The 24,112-nt window shown below is 37.1% G+C and overlaps 1 protein-coding gene across 3 annotated transcripts in view; it reads right to left on the reverse strand.

The window, feature by feature from the left end:
• Window positions 1–24,112, reverse strand: part of Crybg3 (crystallin beta-gamma domain containing 3) — a 106,663-nt gene that overhangs the window by 11,804 nt on the left and 70,747 nt on the right. For 2 of the 3 annotated variants that reach the window (XM_090347565.1, XM_090347547.1), the window contains 5 exons: window positions 20,879–21,021; window positions 20,631–20,757; window positions 19,684–19,716; window positions 15,055–15,164; window positions 13,245–13,371 (listed from right to left, as the gene is read on the reverse strand). In XM_090347565.1, the coding sequence (XP_090203691.1) occupies window positions 13,245–13,371; window positions 15,055–15,164; window positions 19,684–19,716; window positions 20,631–20,757; window positions 20,879–21,021 (540 nt within the window). The remainder of the gene's footprint in view (window positions 1–13,244; window positions 13,372–15,054; window positions 15,165–19,683; window positions 19,717–20,630; window positions 20,758–20,878; window positions 21,022–24,112) is intronic. The other variant, XM_090347555.1, reaches the window with a different exon arrangement.

Raw genomic sequence — 24,112 nt, forward strand, 5'->3', positions numbered from 1 at the left:
AAACTGCAATCGGGGGATATTAGATTCTGCTCATAATTCACTATTTTGTAAATTAAAATTGAATCTACCCAGCCGAGCCAGGTGGGGGGGTTCACTCCTGGAATCCTAGCTACTCAGGAGGCTGAGAGCTGAGGATCAAGGTTCAAAGCCAGCCCATGCACAGAAGAACCTCAGGTTCTTATCTCCAATTAACCTCTAGAAAACTAGAAAACCTAGAAAACAGGAAGTGGGGCTTGGCTTGAGGGTAGGACGGTAGCCTTGAGCTGAAGGGCTCAGAGACAATACCCAGGCCCAGGAGTAGGGTGGTAGCCTTGAGCAGAAGACTCAGGGACAGTGCCCAGTGGGTACTAACAAAAAAAAATTGAAGCCGGCGTGGTGGCTCATGCCTGTAATCCTAGCTACTCAGGAGGCTGAGATCTGAGGATCAAGGTTCAAAGCCAGACCAGGCACAAGAGGATCTGATACTCATATCTCTAATTAACCTCAGGAAAACAGGGAAGTGGGGCTTGGCTGAAGGGTAGGGTGGTAGCCTTGAGCTGAAGAGCTCACCAGAGCGGAGTTCAAGCCCCATGACCCACAAAAAAAAAAAAAAAAAAAAGAATCAACAAAAAAAGGAATCTTTAACTCAAAATAAAAATGACAGGACCGGGAGTTTGGCCCAGAGGTAGAGTGCTTGCCTAGCATGCACGAAGACCCGGGTTCGATTTCTTGGTACCACATACTTAGAAAAAGCCAGAAGTTGTGCTGAGGCTCAAGTGGTAGAGTTCTAGCCTTGAGAAAAAGTCCTGAGCTTAAGCCCAGGACTGGCAAAAAAAAAAAAAAATGACAGAATAATAATGAACACCTGGTTCCAGGTGTACTACTTATGTTTTGTGGTACTGTGCTATAGACTACATGCTGCTGCTGCTGCTGCTGTTGCTGCTAAAGATTTTAGTTGGCAACAGAATAAATATGAAGTGGTATGGAATGGTGCCCTTACTTCCCAGGCTGTCACAGATGCAGTCATTGGAAATGCAAGACTTCATGAGATCTTGACTTCTCAGTACATCTATGTTTTAAACACAGGGTCTCACTAGGTAGCACAAGCTGGCATTGAGTTCCTATGTAGCAGCTTAAGCTGAACTTCTGACTTCTGATCTTCCCTGCTACTAGAATTACAGACATATATCATCAAGCTCAGCTTAAGTTATTAGCCAAAGACCAGACTTTTTTGGGGGGAAGAAGGAGGGTGGGAAGTTGATCTTGTTTGCCTGCAAAGCTCATGACTGAATCCAGAGCCCTGAACAAGTAAAGCAAACATTTTACTGCCAAGGTACATTCATCAACTCCAGAGACATTCTTACATAAAACCACAGTAAGACTTCCTAAGGAAAAGGGTGGTTTCTGTATTCAAATTAAGCATCCTTTCAACTCATCGTTTCAGAAAAGAAGAGAATCACATTCTTTTTGGTTCATTAGTATGTTGAGGACACCATGCTAAGAGATGTTCAAGAATGGCAAATCAGCAGCCCAGAATTTGGCCTAGTGGTTAAAGTGCTTGCCTAGCATGCACGGAGACCCGGGTTCGATTCCTTGGTACCACATATATATAGAAAAAGCCGGAAGTGGTGCTGAGGCTCAAGTGGTAGAGCTCTAGCCTTGAGAAAGTCCAAGGACAGTGCTCAAGCCCTGAGCTCAAGCCCAGGACTGGCAAAAAAAAAAAAAAAAAAAGAATGGCAAATCAAAACATGGCATCATCCTTTGTGTCTGGAGCACTACTAAAGTAATGGATAAGTTAGAAGATTTGGTAGACTACCCTAATGTGAGTACTCAGAAGAAGGCTGTTTTATTTTTAGTAGAAGCGAGCAAAAATTAAGGGAGCTGAATGGGTATTTGGTGTGTGAGTTGTCTGCTATGATGCAAAATATTCTGAAGGCAGATGTTGCGGGGAAGTGGTGGGGTGGGGTGGGAGAAAGAACTGGATAAAGCAAGAGACAGGAATGCATAGGATATAGTAGGCGAGTGGTCTGTGGACCCTTTGAAGAAAATGGAGTCTAACAAGAAGCATTGTGGTTTCTGTGTACTGAATCTTCTGCTTTCCCCTTGAACTTAATAGACTGATTTATTACCACAGATGAGTTCTTGGTAGTTTCTGAACTAAGGACTAACATGAGGCTAGATTATTTAGCTACCTATACAAGAAACAACATACTAGATGGAAGAGTTATTAGTATCCCAAGGACAGTAAATAAACTATCAAAAAACAACTAGCTATCACAGATATACTTGTATCAGAGAAAAAAACTGCATGATTCTCATTCCTTGCTACAGTATCTGGAACAGTAAAGGAGCAGGGACTATTTAATCAAGAGGAGACTGGTTAAAGACATGAGGACAATTTTTTTTATATACAGGAATCCTAATAGCTGTAAAAAGTAATGAGGAACACCTTATGAAAATACTGCTAACATATATTATTTAACACTAAATACAAAGTGAGGGAGCAGGAAAAGAGCCTGGATAGGCAGCACACACAAAGGCCCTCCTTGGCATACAGTTTCTGCCTTCCTCATCATGGCCTTGAGCCATCATAGTTCAGGCCACTAAGGATCATATCCTGGCTCATTGCCCTGGAAAGTCCTATAGGTAAACAACAGACTGATTGTAGCCCAGAGGTGTGAGGCTGAATGGGTGCCCAGACACAGGAGCTAAGCAGGTGAAAAGCTTGTGCAGGCTGAGTGGAGCCTCTGATTAAGAACTTGGGTCTGAAAAAGCTGGAGAACTGTCTGATGGTCTCAGAAATTACAAAATTCTCCTAGAGAGATACTTTATTAATCTCCATGCAATCAATCCCAGATGAAGTCCCTCCCTGAAGACCCCTCCTGTCAAGTGAGAGCTCTGTTTATCTTTTTCATTAAATCTTTGCTATTTTATTTCTTCCTCTTTGTCTTAGAACTCATTCTTCAAAACCACCAACATAAAGCACCAGATCTAGGTGGTGCAGTTTTTCAGTCACAGAGGGAAAGCATTAAGATAGCCTATTTCATGTGCAACCATATTGCAGGAAAGGAAAATGAAGTAAAATGTGTAAATGTACTTGATGTATACATGTACACAAAGATTAGGGAGATCAGTAATGTTAGCACAGTGCTAATCTCAGCAGGATGGACGAAGGAAAAATAAAGAGTGCTGAAAAATTATTTCAAAATCATCTTTTCATGATGGGAGGTCCCCAGTATGAAAATAGGAAGACAGATGGCAGAGTAATCTGAACTTCCCAAGAATAACAGAAACCTCCAGAATCTAATTACAGTTTGAGCTGTATAAATGTCATGGCCTCAGACCACGTTAAACAAGAAGACAGCCAAGCATTCGGGGCTGAAGGTTCTTCTTGACTATCCACAGTCAAAGGACATTCTTTCCAGGTATAGTCTAAGCCAAGCAAAAGGGTTTCTAAGACAAGGACATGGTTATGAAAGAAAAAGAACATTTGAGTACATTGTACAGATGAAAATTTGAATTGAAAGACAAAAGACTCACTATATCTCTTCAGCCCACTGGCTGGAATATTTTGTGAGAATAACAGTAATAATTAACTTATATAGAACTTTATACTAGGCATTACTCTAAGTGATAGAGGATAGGTACCATTCAGAAGGCTGAGACCTAGATAGGGACTTGGCAGAGAAGATGTCAAGACACCATCTCCAGCTAAATGGCAAAATGCTAGTTTGGAGGCATGGTTCAAGTTGTAGAGTACCAGTCATGATCAAGAAAATACAGCTGAACAAGAGCAGAACGCCCTACATTCAAGTCCTAATAATAGCATACACACACACACACACACACACACACACACACACGCACGCACAAAGAATTAGGGATCTTGACATGGAGATATTATTCTAAATTATTCAGGTTAGACCAATTGTAAGGCAAGCAGGAGGGTTAGAGTCTGAGGATAAATCAGAGGAGAGTCTGGAGTACTATGTTTTAAAGATGGAGCGAAAACCCTGACTTTTAAAGCCAGAAAAAGAAAGACTATCTTATAGAGATGATCTGTGAGAGTTCCAGAAATAACAGTTCTATCAAGTCTCTAACTTACTCCAGTGAGAACAACATGAGACTTCTAACCTCCAGAATCGTGACTGGAAGTTTTTGTTGTTTTGAGCTACTACTAACTTTTTTTGGCAGTGCTATGGTTTCAGTCTCTACCAAAATTTAAATTAAATTTAATCCTAATTGTTAGGTATGAATAAAGCAGAAACTTGATCGAACCACAGTGTTTGGCAGTGGGATCCTTGGGCAGTAATTAAGATTAAATGAGGCTCTGTGGGTGGAACACTAACTCAATGCGTCTGCAGCTTTATAAGGAGGGAGGAGCCAGGAGGCTGTTTCTTTCTCACTTCAAGTGATGCTGTGCATTGCCTCTGGACCAAAATGCTGGCCAGGAGGAGAGACCCCACCATGCGTGAAGCTTGAGCGCCTCAACCACTGGAATTATAGCCGAAGAAATCTATTTCACTTTAAACTATCAACTCTGTGGAATCCAGTTACAATCGAAAGCAAAATAAGACAAGCATCAAGAAAAAAATGATGTGCTGGCCTTTCCTCTTTTCTAACTGACTTGTGCTAGCATCACTGGATAGTTTCCTATCTTTTCCTCTAGGCTGGGTTTGCAGTAAAGTAGGATTCTATCTTTTTTTTTTTTCTGAGTAAATCAGTGTCTCATGACATTTATTTCAGAAGCACTTTGCTGTGATGTAATTTCTGCCATCCTTTGTTCATCCTCTGAGCAGCTGCACATTCTCTGTGCACCTGTACATCCTTTGTTCATCTTCTCTAGACCTGCACATCCTCTGTGCACCTGCATATCCTCTGTGCACCTGCACATCCTCTGTTCATCTTCTGTGCACCTGCACATCCTCTGTGCTCCTGTATACCTGTCTATGCTCCCTTAGTCCACACCTCCATTTATTCCTAGACCAATACCCCATACAGAACCTATACTGGTTACATTGTTTGGTAAGAGTATAGTTGGTAGGGTATGTCAACTGACACATTTTTTTCTTAATAATTACATTGGCTATTCTGGACACAATTCTTTTTCAAACTAATTTATTTTTTGTGTTTTACCCTTCACAACTCCAATCAAGAAGAAAAGTTGGAAATCTTTTGTCTGAAAGTGTATTCACTTAGAAACCAAATTCTACAGATTTTGTTCTTTTTATCTATAAATGACTATCATTCTCCATCTTACATATTTTTTCTGACGTATTGCCTGGTGTTAAAATTTATTCCGAAGTACTCTATAGTTCATTCATTATTTAGAACCAGTTCTAGCAACTTTAACTCTATGGATTAACCCAAATTATATAACTATCAGATATTCCTGATGATTTTTAATCTATATTTTATTTATTTATGTACTTGTTTGATTGATTCATTGTAGTGCTGAAGATTTGAAACCAGAACCTCATACTAGGATTCCAGAGTACAGTTGAACAGAAGTGATAGCAACTGACACCTCTGCCTGATTTACAGGAAACTGCTTCAAATAGCCCAGTAGACAGTAGAATGTTTACTGTAGGTCTTCAATATAAACATCTATATAGAGAGATGTTACTTCTGTTAACAGGTTCAGCTAGAAAGTTTAATAATGGCCAGGTGCAGTGGCTCACACCTGTAATCATAGCTACTCATGAGACAGATCTGAGGATCATGGTTCAAAGCCAGCCCAGGCACTAAAGAACTTGAGGCTCTTATCTCTAGTTAATCACTAGAAAATGGGAAGTGGGGCTGTGGCCACAGGGGTAGGTCTGTAGCCTTGAGCTGAAAAAGCTTAGGGACAGTGCCAGGCCCAGAGTTCAAGCCCCAGGACAAAAAAAAAGATTTAATAACGGTATTCCTCTATATTTTATAAGATCATAGCTTTCATTCTTTTAGATTTATAGTCTTCCACTATGGGTAGCTATGCCTCTCTCTTACTGCCCTGTTACAGAATGAATTATTGTCTTGCTAACACTGATTCTACCCCTTTCTAGACCACTTATGTCACCACCATCATAATTTCTTCAGTCTTGTTATAAGATTTCTTTGGCTTTGCTTGCTGATAGCTGCCAGAATAAGATTATTATTCCAAAGAAGTCCAAACTTCCCTGCCAAGCCACCACAGAGCCATTAGCCAAACACTGGAATAGACTGTTGCTCCTATGGTAACACAATAAAAGCAGTATCCCTAACATACTACTGGGCCAACATTTACACATCTTACACATGGATACCATTTACCTCAGTAGCTCGATCAGCAGTTGCCCTGTTCTCACATATGTATACCTACTATTCTTTTCATATCCAGTTTGAGTTTACAGCATTTCTATCCACAGTTGGCAGCCGTAAATTGCTTTTAAAACATTAGTTTCCCATCTATACCTATTAATTTCCATATCTACTATGAGAACTAGTGAAGTAAGACAGAAACCAAGGACAACTCCAAAGCATCATGCTTCTTATACAATGCACTAAAGAAGTGAAAGAATTAAGCCAGGCACTCATGCCTGTAATCCTAGCTGTTCAAGAGGCTGAGATCTAAAGATCGTAGTTGAAAGCCAGCCCAGGCACTATAGTCCATGAGTCTCTTACCGCCAATTAACCACTAGAAAACAGGAAGTGGCACTGTGGCTCCAGGGGTAGGGCAATAGCCTTGAGCTGAGTTGCTCAGGGACAGTGCCCAGACCCAGAGTCCAAAAAAAAAAAAAAAAAAAAAAAAACCAAGAAGAAAAAAAAAAGCGAAAGAATTATGTTAAATGAGAATATATTACGTATCTACATAAAAATGCATATAGAGGTAAGCCTGAATTATTTAGTCTACTTATTATTTATTATATAATGGGTTCTTGAATTCTTTACGCCCATGTGATAAGCAGAGGAGATCAAAGGTCACAGAATTCAAAGCTACAGCCAGGTGGCACAGTGGCTCACACCTGTAATCCTACCTAACTCAGGAGGCTGAGAGCTGAGGATCAAGATTCAAAGCCAGCCTGGGCACAAAAGGACCTGAGACTCTTATCTCCAATTAACCTCTAGAAAAAAGGGGCTTGTCTCAAAGGTAGGACAGTAGTCTTGAGCTGAAGAGCTCAGGGACAGTGCTCAGGCCCAGTTCAAGCCCCATAACCCACCAAAAAAAAAAAAAGCTACAAATATAGATCTTACCCTCAATGAATTTACAGGTTCAGTTAATGTGATAAAAGGTAGAGTGTGGAAAACATCTTGAAATTCAGAGAGAAAGACATTCTGAGCAGATAAAAATCACTTCAAGGCACGAGGATCATTTACACTGTTCTAGAATGAAGGGCCTTTATATTTGGCTCTCCAAGGATGCATGTATAGAGAGGAAAAGTACATTTTGCTCTACATAAGCAAAATTAAGTAGAAAGAGCTAAAGAGGGAATTTTGTGAAAAAATACATGAATAAAATGAAGCAACAATCATGGAAAAACATTCTGGAGCTGACCTTAGAATCTAGACTTTATGAGAAAGTTACATGCTCAAACATTCAAATAAGAACTGGGGAAAGAAGACACACATAAAGAGAAGTGGTTTAAAAAGTCATCACAACAGCCTGACAAAGAATGAGAAAATTTCAAGACATACTACGGGAATAGAATTGCCCCTGAGTAGTTACTGTGTGGATATTAGGAAGTACAAAGAATAAAAAAGAAGGCCTTGGCTGTATGATCAGGTGGTAATGAAGGTAATGGTGGTAAATTTCAATATATATAAGGAATAAAAGACGACATCTAAGAGAGAAAATGACATGCTGGACAACAGGCTGAGAAAGACCTCCGTGGAATATGTAAACAGAAACTACCTGCTTAGTCTATGGATTTGGGATTCATCTATATTGACAGAAGTCAGATCTGAAGTTAATTGACTGTGGAAATTTTCAGGTATAAGAGAACAAAGGCCAGAAACAGCTGTCCAGGGGGTCATTTTTATCACATGAGATACTATGAAGAAAAGGATGGGCAGATTTGATGACATGAGTTTCTCTTGTTATCTAATTTTCATTGTCCAATTTTACATTCAGTGCTTAGCACCAAATTTGGTTCATGGTAAAAGTATAATATTTAGGTTAAATAAATAAGTAATATATACTAGGCAGTATGGTTGTGTAGTATTTGCAATATTTATTACATAAAGAAGCCACTTTAAATTATTTTGCTTTTGTCAAAGTTAAAAAAAAAACCTTTGAACTTTCTTCTGCAAAATTACTACTAATCAGCTGTGCGTTTGTATTCATGGAACCCAAGCCCACTACACCCATTATTCAAACATTAGCTTAGGCCTTTTTGTCAGCTAATTACTCTTTTATATTCAGTATGATTATTTCTAAATATAGAACTTGGTTTTCAACAAAACACATAAGCTTCATTAAGGCTGACATTCAATCTCTTTCATTTCACAAATACTTCTTAACTATCATTAAACAGAATTACCAAACCAAGTTTGGTGAAACTCTTAAAGAGAAACTTAGAGTGATTTGAAATTAATATTCAGGGGCATTGTTACATGCATATTTTTTCTGTAAATACAGTAATACCTTGTGAAGAACAGTCTAAAAAACAAGACAACAAATCTTGATCCTTAATGTTCATTTTTCCCACATTAGGCCACTTCCTTTGTTAGGATATTTTTTAATTTAAAAAAATTTTCTAATGTACTTCCCCCTATACCATCACATTTCCCAATATTAACTTAACTGGTGGTGTCAGAATTCTAAAAGAATGATGAAAGGAACTGGGAATCATCCTTAGTGGCCGGCTCCCCTACTTCTTGTCTACTATACACTTCAAACGGTAGCCACTAAACCACCTTCAGGTTTTCACCTTTTCATTGTTGTTTTTGTTAGAGGAATTTAATCATTACAATGGCAAAGAAAAATATCACATAGAATTATTAAAATTTCAACATGTATAATTTCCAAATATCTGATCAAAATATATCATAAAATATCATAAAATAGAAGGGGAGAGTTGATTGACTGTATTTCCTTTGTCCCTTGATTTACTGATCTATTCTGTTCATTGAACTTAGAACTGTTCATTGGACTTAGAACTTGCTTTGGGCAGAATATGAATAGACATAATTACGATTATCTAAGCAAGAACACTGAATTTAATTCTGTAGTTGGGACTTCTGTCTCTATCTCTGTTCTTTGTCTCTCTGTCTCTCTCTCTCTCTCTTGGCCTCTGTCTCTTTCTTTCCCTCTCATTGTTAGGAAGATAGGATAGACATGTCCCCATGTGAAGCATTACCATCATCTTGGCCACAAAACAAAATACAGAACAAAGTACCTAGAACAGCCTGAAGTAAAAGGCGACAACTGTCTGAAGTTACTGAGAAAATTTATGAAAAATAAACAACTGCTGGGAATCTGTGGATTGTAGTAAAAATTAACATACAGTGGAACTTCCTCAGACTGTGAAACTTCAGTCCGGATAAACGATTTTTTTTTTAAACTCTGAGCTTGGGGACTGTTCCTGAGTGCTTTAGGGCAAAAGGCTAGCACTCAACAACTTTGATTCACAGCTTTGATCCACTTCTGGTTTTCTGATGGCTAATTGGAGATAAGAGTCTTAAGGACTGGCTGGTTTTGAGATATGATCCTCAGATCTCAGCCTTCCGTGCAGGTAGGATCAGAGGCATGAGCCACCAGTGCCTGGCTTTAGATAGATTCTTTTCCATGTCTAGGTAGATGGTAATGTGTAACAGAACTAAAAGCTGCTGAAGATTTGAAAATGCTTGTTCATTACAAGAAAGTTAACTGAGACTTAGATAAAATAAGTGACTGTCCTGGAGCCAATCAGGGAGAAGGAAGACTAAACAATGCTCCTGTTACCTTCCCTCTTAAATTACTGCAACACTACAAATTACTTATTCTGAGATCTCCAGAACTGTAACATCTATTTGAACCAATAAAAGTTACCCTGGTGCCAAACTGCTATTTGTAAAACACATGGATCATAGTGAAAATTAAGTCCTAAGGACTTAATACTTTTAAGACTTTTTATAAGACAAGATGCTTCACGTCATAGCATGTCTCAACTGTCAGCAATGCCCACTGAATCTCAAAGTTTAAATCAAAAGCAAAATCAGCAGATTAGTTTACACACATTTTATATTATTAACAGAGTAGAAACATTACCCATAATGAATTCAGTCTTACATAGGATTATGGTATGGGCAGTGAGTGCAGTATTTACATATCCATAGAAAAAGGCCAAAAAATGCCAAAGTGAAAACAGTGCCAAAATGGCGGAGGGAAAGTTGGAGAATGCAAGAAAAAACACAGAAGTTGAAGACATAAAGTATGTCTAACTGCATAGAGAAAGAAGGGAACAAAATGGGAAGATGTGTGTAGCTGAGACTGGGAAAGGAAGATAAATCTCTGCAGAGGTCAATGTTAGACTTGGTAAAGTAATCTCAAAGACATTTATTTATTTTGCTTGAATCTTTATAGTTACTCAGTTTCCCATGTTGTTCCAGACAGGAAGGGAAAAACTCCCAGCAAGGATTTCTTTATCAGTCCTAATTTAGCCAACTTAGGACTAAATTAGCCCTGGTTTTCTCTTCATCTCCCTAGGTCTGAGTCAACACAGTGAAGCATGGTTAGTTTCTGGCAGGCAATGTTATCTACTGAGTTTCCTTCCTTCATGGCCATTCTACTGGCTTTTGTTGTGATGTACAAACTTACTTCATATTCCTTTTACTTTTTAACAACTCATCTGCTACCCTACCACAACTTAAAAAAAAAAATCTTTCGTGGACTTAAAATGAACCAGGAAAAAGTATGAAGAATACCAAAGTACTGTATTTAAATTGAATACACTCTTCACCTGGTTTTGGAGTGGAAAGACTACAGCTTGCAAGTCCTTCTCAACAAGCTCTTTGACCTACAATGCCTAGCTCAAATGGACCAAAAGTACAGATGGTCACTGCATAGACCACTCACAAACTAACATTTCTCTCAGTACTTTCTCATCTTAGGTTGTTTGACACTTTAGAAACATTAAAAAAAATGTAAAATTACAACTCATCCAAAAAAAAAATGTCACTAATTTTGACTCACTTAAAAAATATCCTCCTTAGAAACTTGGTTTAGTTCATGGAACTAAGAGACCAGAAAAAAATCTTTTTAAGAAAGTACTTTCATATTTACATCAGTATCAGTAGCTTTTGGAGTTCATTCCTTTCTTGGTAATTAGGACTTTCCAATGTTTCTTTCAGTGTTATCAAAATCTAGAGACTGACAGTTCACAATTCTTTTTTTATTGCTGTTGTTGATGTTTTGTTTTGTTTAGGAGTCTTCCTCTGGCAGAAAGAAAGCATCAGTTACTTACTCCTTTCAAGTTGGTTTCTGTAGGGCCACTGGGAGAGACTAGGGAGTCTATTTCTATTCTTGTTTCACAGCCAAGACTCTATTCTTAGCCTACTACCAAGCATACTCCAAGAATGCCATGTGGAATGAGATGCCATTGCTTAGGCTGAGATCAAAGAATCTGAGTATTGTCATTATCCCTGGCGTCAGCTCTGACTAAAAGGTATATGAGTAACTCACCCTCTTACAATGGCCTTCTAATCAACTCTGTAAATACCCAAACCTTTGATTAGACATGTCCTTAAAGAATCATTGTAAACACTTAGGTCTTCACGACTCTCTTGGCACTGACCTTGGAGACAAGGAACCCAACCCGAACAACTCGGAGGAATAGTATGCTTTTCTCACATGTATAATTGTGAATCAAGTATTTGGGAACAAGAGTATGCTAACTATATAAATGTGGGCCTAAAGATGCACAGATAATTCTGCACACACCTGGCAGAAAATCCCTGTTTTCCCATAACAAAGATTTTTTTTTAAATTAGTTTTAGTGGTGGTCAATGATTTACTTTAACACTGTAAAATTAAACAATGAATTTTCATATAATTTATCTAATAGAACATTAAGCTAGGTTCTTTTTGAATGTAAGCAACTGTATGGATTTTGAAATCATCATCCCATTTACTATTCAGCCTTAACCTCCTTTTTTGTTATATATAATAGTTGAGAAACTACCAATATCACCCAAACTGATTAAAGTATTGATTGAGGATTGAAAAATGGATTTACAATCCTGTAGCTCTTGAGCTATGCACTCATGTTCAAATAAAAAAGAAAATAAGGATACAGACCATAGTTTAGTTGAACTGCATGAATAAACCTCAATTTTATAATAAAAATATTAATATTTTGATATATTTATACTTGTTTCTTCTTGTCTTTTTTTTTCTTTTTGGTTGGTCATGGAGCTTGAACTCTGGGCCTGGGCACTGTCCCTGAGCTCTTCAGCCCAAGGCTTCAGCCCTACCCTTGAGCCACAGTCCAACTTCCCGTTTTCTAGTGATTAAATGGAGATAAGAATCTCACATTCTTTAGTGCCTGGGCTGGCTTTGAACCTTGATCCTCAGATCTCAGCCTCCTGAGTAGCTAGTATTACAGGCATGAGCCACTGTGCCCAGCTATACTTATATTTTTTCTATAAAATTTCTTCCAAACTGTTATCTATTATTGTAGAGTTATGCCTTTAAATTACATTACTTTAGTTAGTTCTCATAAGAATCCTCTGAGGTTCCTAGCAGAGATTCACAATAGAACAAAACCTAGATACACAAGGCCATATAGTATGACACTAAATGAAAGAATCTCCAGGATATAGACACAAAAGCCATAAAATGAGAGATTGTTGTCCTTAATGTACTAGTTATCTCTCATCTCTTTTGTTGTCCCTTGGCTATCTCATATTGTTGCAGTATTTCACCTTGTTATCTGATATATTGTATATATGTGTATTTGGTTATTTGAAATTGGATAGGGAAGGGGGGAAAACAAGACGTGGGGCAAGGGTGAGGGGAGGGAAATGGGGACCAAGACATGAGAAAGGGTATCAATGTTTGTGAAGTAATGCACCTTCTATCTGGTGAATATAATGTAACCCTTCTATTAATTACAATAAAAATATATGGGCAAAAAAGAATCCTCTAAGGTAGATAGTATTATAATTACTCCTTTACACATGAGGAATTGAGGTTCACAGAGATGACCCAGGTTTATCAAGGGTTATGTAATTGAGCTCAAAGTTAGGTTTTTCAAGGATCTCCAGATTCTTATTCAATTAACCTAGACAAGGAAGTCTCATGATTACATAGTTAACAGAATACTCACATAGTCAATGGGCTTCAGGGCTTTGACGCTAGATGTTAGACAGCCACAGGAACTAAGATCAGCATACAGACCTTCTTCTAATACACACTGATTAGCAAAAATATCCTCTTGGTAATACAGGAGCCAACTATGTAAGACAGACATTCAGTCAATTTATATTCAGTTGGGAATGTTGGCTCATCTGCATAAAAACTGAGGTAGAAGTAGGTCACAGAAGATGTTTTAAATAGAAGAGTTACCACTGTCATTTACTGACTCCTTGCTGTATGCTAGGCCTAAAGCTAGAAACATTCCAAGATTATACAATATACTATTTTACATCTATTTTCACATATTATTTATATTTATAACATACTTATTTTGCATATATATAAATATTACTTTAGTGTGTCCTCAGTAATTCTTTGAGTTAGAGACATATCCTAATTTTTACAGGCAATGAGATAGAGAATTAGAAAGCTTATTTGAGTTACCTACAATTTACCCGCTGCAGTAGAGCTAAAATTTGAAATAAGAGGGCATTTTCATTATGCTAAAATTCATTCTTTCATTTAGTACATTAAGTACAAAAACCTGTGATTGAATTACGGAGATCATCAAATAAGTGACCAAATTACTTCTTTTCTGGAAAATAATAAAATAATAAATGATGAGCCTGTGTTCATAATAAATAAATAGAAGCAAGAATTTTTTTTTGTCAATTGTGAGGCTTTAACTAAGAGCCTGGATGCTGTCTCTGAGCTTCTTTGTGCTCAAGACTAGTGCTCTACCACTTGAACCACAGGGCCACTTCCAGTGATTGAGTGGTTAATTGGAAATAAGAGTATAAAGGGGGCTTTTCTGCCCAAGCCAGCTTCAAACCAGTCTTCGGATCTCAGCCTCCTAAGTAGCTAGGATTTCAGGCATTGAGCCACCAGCTCCCAGCTTGAAGCCAGACTTTTAAAAATCACACAAGAGCTTATAAAATTTGTCACTCTGCATTAGATAGTCAATGGGAAAATTTTTTTTAAAGATCTGTATAGGAATATGGTCTAGTGTAAGAGTGCTTCCTTAGTATGCACAAAGCTCTGGGTTCAATTCCTTGGTGTCACATACACAGAAAAAGCCAGAAGTGGTGCTGTGGCTCAGTGGTATAGTGCTTGCTTTGAAAAAGCTAAGGGAAAGTGCCCAAGCCCTGAGTTCAAGTCCCAGGACTAGTAAAAAGAAAAAAAGAAAAAAGGTATGCATTTCAAGAATCCTCAATAGTAAGCTATGTTCAATATTACAATATGAGGGAAACATGATTAACTATCACTAATTTACATTTGGTATGTTTAAATTCTAGTCCTATATTTTAAGATCACCGGGTCTGTACTAGACCAGGTTAATTCTGGATTATCATACAAATGCTCTGTGACAGTAAAATTTACTATCCTGTCTAGATGGAATAAAGATGGTATACAGCCAAGATTTTCCCTAAGTGCTAGTAAGCATGGGAGCTAAGTCCTTCATACGAATTTTGGTTTTGTTCCTAAGAATCCTTTGAGGTAGGTCCTACCACTACCATTCCTTTATGGATGAGGAAAATGAAGTTTGGAAGAGGATCTAATCTACCTAAGGTTACACATTAAAATCATTAAAAGTCAGCATTACTTTCATCTGCAAGGTTTCAAAATAAAAATATACAGCAAAATAAAGGCAAGTAGTTGAATGCTGTTTAAGAAAGAAAACAAATTAAAAACAAATACAAAACAGCAAGACAATCCAAACCTCTCTAAACTTAAATATAATCATTAAGTAACAGCAGAAAATACTCAATAAGCATACTTACCACCCTCGGAGAACTTTAAAAGAGCATGGTGTGAATGAATCAAGATCAGCAATTTCTTTTATAAAATCTATACATTCTCCTTGGAACCCTGACTTATTGAACACTTTGATCTACAAGAACAATATAATAATAGTTAAACATAAAATAACTGCTTAACATCATCATAAGCAAACAAAAAATCTTCAGTATATTTACAAGTATTCTCTTTTAGCAATGAATAAATGTTAAGGACGATAACATTCTCTTTTAAATCATGTTTTCTCAAGTTTCCAAAAATGAGATGTCACCATTTATTTACCATTTTCACTCATCTTTCAGAACAAACTGTGAGGACAGATGGTCGGAAAATAATTTTACTAATCGGACAGTATCCCTCTTGTATTAAACTGTGTTTTGTATCCATTGTTTGCCATACTATCATCCCCTAGGGTGAGATTAGGTATGTAAAATAAGAAGCAATTAAGTGCTATCCCAGAAAGAGACTTAGATTGGTATGTAGAGTGGGGATGTCTTTTCTCTCCCCAAATCTTCCTGATCTACCATTAATAAAAGAGAGAAAAAGAGAGCATGAGAGTGGCTTGAAGGGTTTTGGAGCAGATGGTAAAAAAAAGTAATAATGATGGGATTAGTGGAAGACTTATGATTAACAAACACATCTGTGTCACGTATTTCCGCTTAGAGCTGTTTTCCACTCATGAGAGTAACTTAAATGTACAGCATATAGTTCTATAGACTACATTTCCACTTCAGTCTTCTTTTGTCAAGAAAAATCTATGAAATTTCAGCAATGTTAACCGTAGAGCAACTCCAGTGTGCCTGAATCCAAATAAGAAAAAAACAAATAAACAATGAGCACTGGTAAATAACCCATAATACTCTGAAGGCTGGAAACAGAATGGTCCCTAGGTCACCTTGCACCAACAGACTTGCATTGTAGCTAAGACTGTATCATAGTGAATGACTCACAGCATTCACCCTTCTCCTACTCATGCTGTTCAAGAGCAAAGCTGCTTGGGGCAGGATCTCCACCTCATCTTCCCAAGAGTCCTCTCATTATGCTCCCACTTTGCTTGGGCACATTATCAAAGATCAGTCAAAACCAGAAAGGTGAGATAACCAATTCCCACTGACACCCCCCCACCCCCCACCTCAGCTAGCATGACTTTGCCTTCCTGCCTTCCTGTTGCACAACCACACTATATTTGGAGCATTAACACATCCAGGGATCTCCACTGCAGCAAGTTTCCAAGTCTTTCTTTCTCCTAGACAACATGGGACAGCAAAGAAGAGAGAGCAAAATGAGACAAGTTTTTAAGTAATGGCTTATAAAAGGTGAGGCTGGGTTGGGAGTTTGGCCTAGTGGTAGAGTGCTTGCCTAGCATGCACGAAGACCGGGCTTCCATTCCTCTACCACAGAAATAGAAAAGCCGAAGTGGTGCTGTGGCTCAAATGATACAGCGCTAGCCTAAGTGGGGAAAAATGATCAGTTTTAACACCTAGGTAAAACTCAAACTCCTGAAGTGGTGGTGGGGAGGTATATATTCCAATATTTCACCATGATACCATAAAATGTCAAATCTTACACTATTAGCAATATTTGATAGCTGCCTCTAGTCTATCTTCATACTCAGAGTTAAAATGCATACCCACAGGAATTTTCCAAGAAGTATCATTTTGATTTGATGGATTAAAGTATTCTTATCCTTCAGAAGCGAGGTTTCTATGAGTAAACATGTTGGGTGGGATGTAAGTGGTGACAAATGCATTAAGTGAAGTATAGCAAGGCTGTGGAGAGGTCTAGTAGTGTAATTTTTTAGAAAGAGTCAAAGCCCAACAAAGCACTGGGAAATGGGTACTCCTAAGAGAGCCGGGGTGGGGCCAAAGGGAGAGGGGTAAGTAAATGAAGGAGAAAAATGAAGTCAAAAATTATTGTAGGATAGTGCAAAACCTAGATACATAAGGTCATACAAGATGAGGTCAAATGAAAGGAAATGGAAACAAGAGCTTTATCATTGTGTGATTGTTGTTCTTAATGTACTATGTTATTCCTCTTCTCTTTTATTGCCCTTTGGTTAATCTCATATTGTTACTGTATCTGACTTTGTTACCTTGCATATTGTTTATCTGTTCATTTGTTTATTTGAAGTAGCAAAGGGAAGGGGGGGGAATAAGATAACTGGGAGGGGGTGGAAGGAGGGAAATGGGGACAAAAAGATGAGAAGGGGTATCAGTGTGTAAAAAGTAATGCACTTACTATCTGGTGAATATAATTGTAACTCCTTTATATATTACAAGAAAAAATAAATTAAAAAAATATTATAGGGTCCTGGAGTGTGGCCTAGCGGTACAGTGGCTTGTCTGGTATGCATGAAACCCTGAGTTCAATTCCTCTGTACCACATACACAAGAAAAACACAGGTGCTGTGGTCAAGTGGTAGAGTGCTAGCCTTGAGAAAGCCCAAGGACAGTAACCTAGCCATGAGTTCAAGCCCCAGGACTGGAAAAAAAAATTATTGTATTTATCATAAAATTAAGAAAAGAGAAGCAGTGAGTAGAAGAAAGGGGAGATTGTTGAAGGGGGTGACACCTATCAAGTTGCATTGTATTCACACAATGCTTTATTAAATGGCACCTCTTCTATACCACTACTTAAAAATAACAATTTTTAACAAGGTTTAATTCTTAATTTCCATTTTCCTCTTATCTCTTAAATAATATACAGCAGATGGCTCACTCCACATTAGACTAACACCACAAAAGCAACACATTATTCTAACCACATTACGAAGGCCTCACAATAGAACCCTTCAACACCCACTTTAGAACATTAAAAGCCAACCCTGATTTTTGTGGTTGTTTTTACTTTTGGATAAATTGGTTCTTTTCCAAATACTTTATCCTTACACTTAGGTTCTCTGGGTCTGAATAAAAATATTTCAACCCTATTATTCCCCCCCAAAGGAAGTATCTGAGAGAGGGAAGAGAAGAAGGATGAAGGAGAAAAGAGAAGAAAACTAATTTCTAAAAAGGGCCTATTCTCACTGGATGGCAAGGTATTTCAATCCATTCTTGTATTTCTTCCTTCACCTTCAAACTGCTGCATGAAGCAAAAATGATCACTGTATAATGATAATTTTACAGTAATAGGCTTTACTGTGTAATTTGCACTGGTAAAGAATATGTGGCAGCAGGTCTTGAATATGGCAAACTAAAAAACTGAAAACTTAATTACTAACCAGATGCCACATGATCAGCACCATCTTTTTTTTTTTTTTTGCCAGTCCTGTGGCTTGAGCTCCGGGCCTGAGCATTGTCCTTGGGCTTTCTCAAGGCTAGCACTCTACCACTTGAGCCACAGCACCACTTCTGGCTTTTTCTATGTATGTGGAGTGCTGAGGAATCAAACCTTGGTCTTCATGCACTCTCACCACTAGGCCAAACTCCCAGCCCCCAGCACCATCTTTTAATGATATTTTCTTTCCTCTAATACAAAAATAATCTCAAAGAGAACTTTTTGTTCCTAAATTATATTTTCCCCAACACTTTGGGCCTCCCTCAGACACACTTGCAGATTATAACACAAAGAAAAATCTCGTTTTTATTGATTATATCATACCTATTTGTCTTATAGCAGTATACATATGTCTATTACATATGTAATAATAATTTTATTTCACTGATCATGGGTACTTCATTTAAAGTGCTCTGCCTAGCCAGTTTTGGGTCTTTGAGTCTTATGAAGATTATCTCGTTATAACACTATAAAGACTGCCATTTCCTATGCCCTAGATACTATTAAGAGTGTCCATGCTGTTACATTCTCTACAAAATAGAACAGGGGCTTCATATTTACAGAATTTTCCTTGTAAATGCACTTGGAAAAGAGCCGTGGAATGTCAAGTACTCATTTGTACCAGAGAGGGGAACTGAATTTCTACACAGCCTGACTACAACTTCCTAGAACTTAAACTTACTATAATGGAATATATTTAATCTAGCATCATTTTCAGTATTTATGGCTTGTTAAAGCAGAGAGATGATAGAAATATTCAGAAAATCCATACACTGTTCAGTGTTTGCTTCATTTTGAGAACATAAAAGCTAATAAGATGCCACCCAATGGTAAATGCCTCTTCTAATAATTTTGTGCCTTGAGATGTAAGTAAATTTAGTGACTAATCTTCAGCTTTAGGAGAAAACAATCTCCTTAATAAAATGCAGTGTGCTTATAGTTTCCCAAACAAGATATGACTCATCATAACACAGAACAAACAGTATTACACAATAATATATTGTAGTAAACAAGAATGCAATATGAGAAATGAATGAGCTCCCCAGGGAAGAACAGAGAAAGTACAAGTTCAGATAACACTGACATGCGACAGTGTTAGGTGTGCTAGAAGAAAATGAAAGATGATGTGACAAATCCAGGCCAATAAAACAACTACAAGGGCAGAAATGCTTTGGACCACAGGCATCAAACACAATATAAACTCCCCCCTGGTCCCCTTTACCAAAAAAACACACAGAAATATGGAATGGAAGAGAAAGATTTGAACATAAAGGTATAAAGGATTTTTAAAAATAAATAGTCCAATAATTATAAGTTAAAAATATTTTTAAACATACCCAATGTGGTGGCTCATTTATTCCAAGTGGTTCCTAAAAATATATTTAAATAGTTTTTAAAAATTACAATCATACAATCTTAGTTATCTTTTTTGCAAATTTTGAAAATACCCTTTGAAAAGAATATTAGTAATCTGATTAGTATATTTGATTCCTTGAATTGGTCATAACATACTAAATTATTTTATAACAACTATAGTTAATCTACTAATTATAGCTAATCTATTATTAGCAATACTGGACCTAGAAGAAAAATGGGCCCCCACAAGAATTCAGCTCACACTCTCTCAGGTACCACTGCCAGTGAGAAGTGTTTGTTACAATCGGAACTGTTCATACCATGACTTTGTACAGAAGGAAATGATTCCTGTTTTGTGGAATTCCCTTTCTAGTTAGAAAATTTACTTTCATCCTGCAAGGTATCACTTTATACATTCTTTCCCATAGTGAGGTCTTCAATTACCAGCTCACTGAGGGCTCCCTTCCTCATTCCCTCAGCACTGCCTAAAGAGTGCTCACTAATCATACCATAATTGCTTGTCCATACATTTATCTTCCAGAGGAAGTGGAGAGCAATCAAGAAAGCTTTCATGAAGAAGCAGTAGGTAAGGTGACTCTGTACTTGTTAAGTTCAGTCATTCGGCAAGATTTATTTAGTACCTCTGATATGTTATACAGCATGTTGATTATTGGAGATAAAGGATGAATAAAGCTTTCATGATTGCTCTTTATCTCCTCTGGAAGATAAGGAATAATACCGAGGACCTGAGTTCAAGCCCTAGTACCTACACACACACACACACACACACACACACACACACACACACACACATATACACACACACCCCAAAACAGTTCAACAATCTCACTTTTAAAAATCAGTTTCATATATTCATCTGTCTATCATTACATGTCACTGACACTTGTCACAATCAAGCCTCACTTACCAATTGGACAGGTCTGATTGACAAGATTATATTATTTGATGCTCCCCAGTCAAAAAAGCATTTGTATTTCCCCTTCTCTAAAATGTACTGCTCTCCACAAAAGAATTTCTGCTGATAGGCAACCCATCTAGTTGGGAGGAGGAGGAGGAGAAAGGAAAAAAAGAAATGAAGTACAATCAAGCAACCAACAATTTTTAAGCACCAAAGAATGTCTCAAGGTTCTTAGAGTAGGGGACGGGACAACTTACACTCCACTTTTCACATGAATGGATCTTGTTTCAATGCCATAACCAATTTCTTCCAAGTCAGAAATTTCTTGATTGGTAATGTCAATAAACTTCCCACTTTCAAGGTCAGATTCAAACAGTGTTATTGAAGATTCTATAAAATTCTAAAATAAGGAAAACGAAACTTTAGTTTTATTGACCATTTCACCTAACACAATTTTCACCTACTCATGAGATAATAGTCACATAAATGACTGCAGGATACATTTTAAATGGCATTCAAAATGATTTTAGTCAACACTACTGAGGAGTTCCAAGGAAAAACTAAGCCAAATAAATTTGTCTTTATTAAAAAATAGTATAACACATTTATTTTTTTTAAAAAGGAAATTAAGGCCTGAAATTTGGCCTAGTGGTAGAGTGCTTGCCTAGTATGCACAAAGACCTGGATTCCATTTCTTCAGTACCCCATATATAAAATTAAAAATCTGAAAGTGGTGCTGTGGCTAAAGTGGTAGAGCTCTAGTCTTGAGAAAGCCCAGTGCTTGACAGTGCTCAGGACCCGATAGTTTAAGCCCCAGGACTGGCAAAAAAAAAAAAAGAAAAAAAAATGAAAATTAACCAACAGGTGTTTAATTGCTGGGGCTTACAGCAATCTTATCTGGTATCAATGTAATATCAAATGTAAATATTACTTATACCTCAAGAGCAAAAACTATGTTTGAAAAAAGTGAACATAATAATCTGTGGATAAGGTATGGAAGATAATTTTCTGAGTTTAAATTTTAATAGAAAACTTAAACAAAAATGACTTCAAATGACCATTTTGCAAAAACAATTAAAATGAGGATAAGGAAATAATTTTTTTGTGTGTGGGCCATGGGGCTTGAACTTGGCCTGGGCATTGTCCTTGAGTTCTTCAGCTCAAGGTTGCTACCCCACCCTTGAGTCAAGCCCCACTTCCCAGAAATAATTTTTTAAAAGTTTGGTGACTAATATATCTAAAGTAAAGATATCTTAAAACATTAAGATGTAACTGGATAAGCAATAAAAGTGTCAGATTATTTCCAAAACATATTAAACATAAAGGTCTAGGTGGGCATGGGTGGCTCACGCCATAATCCTAGATACTCAGGAATCTGAGATCTAAGGATCACAGTTCAATGTCAGTCCAGTCAGGAAAGTCTGTGAGACTCTTATCTCCATGAACCACCAGAAAACCAGAAATGGAAAAGATGTGGCTAGTCTTGAGTAATAGAGCACAGAGACAATGCCCTCTCCCTGAATTTAAGCCCTATGCCCTACCAAAAAAATTAAATAACGAATCCCTCTTTATAGCACCTTGATAATAACAATTCTTTAAAAATGAAAAGAATCATCTAAGTGTAACTCAATAAGTGTAATTCAGTGGTAAAGTTCTTGCCTAGCTTATGTGAGGGCCTGGTTTGATTTTCAGCACCAGAAAGAAACAAAAACAAACAAAACCCAAAATCTTTTAACTACATTGTTCAGGTGAGGGAAACCAATCCTAGTGTTTGAGCAATGGCTAGTGTAAGCCTTAATGAGGTTATTCCATTGCTAACATCACTACTCTCCTGGATCCGCTTCAATGACATTGGAAGCACCCCAGATTTAAGTGGAGTTCTTTTGCTTGAGAAGAATGAAGAATGATGGAGCCTTAAAAATGGGTTTCTCTTTTATATTTTTAAATCCCATGGAAAGTTGAATACAGCACTGCCTACTACTAGATTAAACAAATGAACAGTTGCTGCCGATCCCAAAACAAGTCACAAGGATCAGTTATTACTTTTAAATTTCATAAAATCCTTCATCTGATATATGTAAACATCCCCCCAAGCTCTTGAGGATCTCCTGGCAAGCAATTCAATGGAGACATAGTGGCATTAACTTAAGGGAAATAATGTTCTCTGTTTGGTGCCGCCTGTTCTTAGAGATGCACTAAGTCTAAAAAAAAAAAAACTCATAGGAAGAGGAACCTTAAAAATTGGGCTAGTAGAATGCTGAAAGCAGAACAAGCACATCAAAAATATGTTATTGAGTATGCCAGTGAATTCAATTCCCTAACCTCTGAAGTCCAGATCCTGCTGTATTTCTTTTGCATGTTTCCTTTCTTAAAAGTAATCAACTTCAAGATATTAGAAATGACTCATTTGGAACAGGAAACAATTTCTTGTGTCCTCCAGCATTCCATGACACAGACCATATTATCCCTAAGTATCCCCAAGGAACATGTCCGAAATTTGACCTCGATAAATCCAGAGTATTCCATGTATTACAGAGAGGACATGTGAAAATTATACTGTCTTTTGTAGCTTTTCTATTTGTCTTCTTATTTGTTTTATATTACTGCAACTGAGATGATAAATGCTGTGCTTTTCTTCTTCTAGGTTGGAGCTGTGATTCAATGGGAAAAGATGCCTCACTTTCACTCCACCTATTGGATTTGCTACACTGGCATTGTCCTTCCTTATATGCTATGCCTAGAGAATACATAATTTTTTCAAATGTAACTTTACAATCAAGTTTTTTAAGCACTGTCACAATTCATATGTAAATTTTATGTTGCCTGGGTACTCAGTTTTTTGGTAAGTTTCACTGGAATATATTTTAGTGAACATAATTAATTTGAATTATACAATTGTCTCTAAAAATCATATAAATATTTATTTAGTATGTAAGTATAATGGTCTCCAATGGACACTGTATGAATAGCTACAAATGAAATAATAAGGCTTTGGTGGAATGTAATCTCATTTTCCATCATCAAGTGCTTTATAAGTCTAACCATTTAGAACAATGGAAATGAATAATGTGATATGGGCTCTACAGCAAAACAAACTTGCCCTCCAATCATAGCTTTTACCTTGGAGCATAAACTCAAACCCTAAATACTGAGCTTATTATGAAGATTATGATGATGTCTTTTTACTGTAAGTTAACAACTATTACCTTAATTTTTAAAATCAAATTTAAAGACAAAACATGAAGTTTTCTTTAAAGGGAATTTTCACTTATTTAAAAACTATATCATTTTTACATGCTGAAAACATTGGTGAGGAGCAGAAATTAAGCTGCCCATTTATGCCAATTTTCTAACATGTTATTTTGGACCCTGCCTGTTTCAACTATCCCTCAATTATGTAGCTCATTAAATAGTAACAAAACTTATATCTTTTCTACTACTAGGTTATTCAACCAATGACTGTGTTTTTATCTGATTGTTTTATTCCCAGT

This window comes from Megascapheus bottae, chromosome 1, assembly GCF_031878675.1.
Source record: "Megascapheus bottae isolate mThoBot1 chromosome 1, mThoBot2.hap1, whole genome shotgun sequence".
NCBI classification, from domain to species: Eukaryota; Metazoa; Chordata; class Mammalia; order Rodentia; family Geomyidae; genus Megascapheus; species Megascapheus bottae.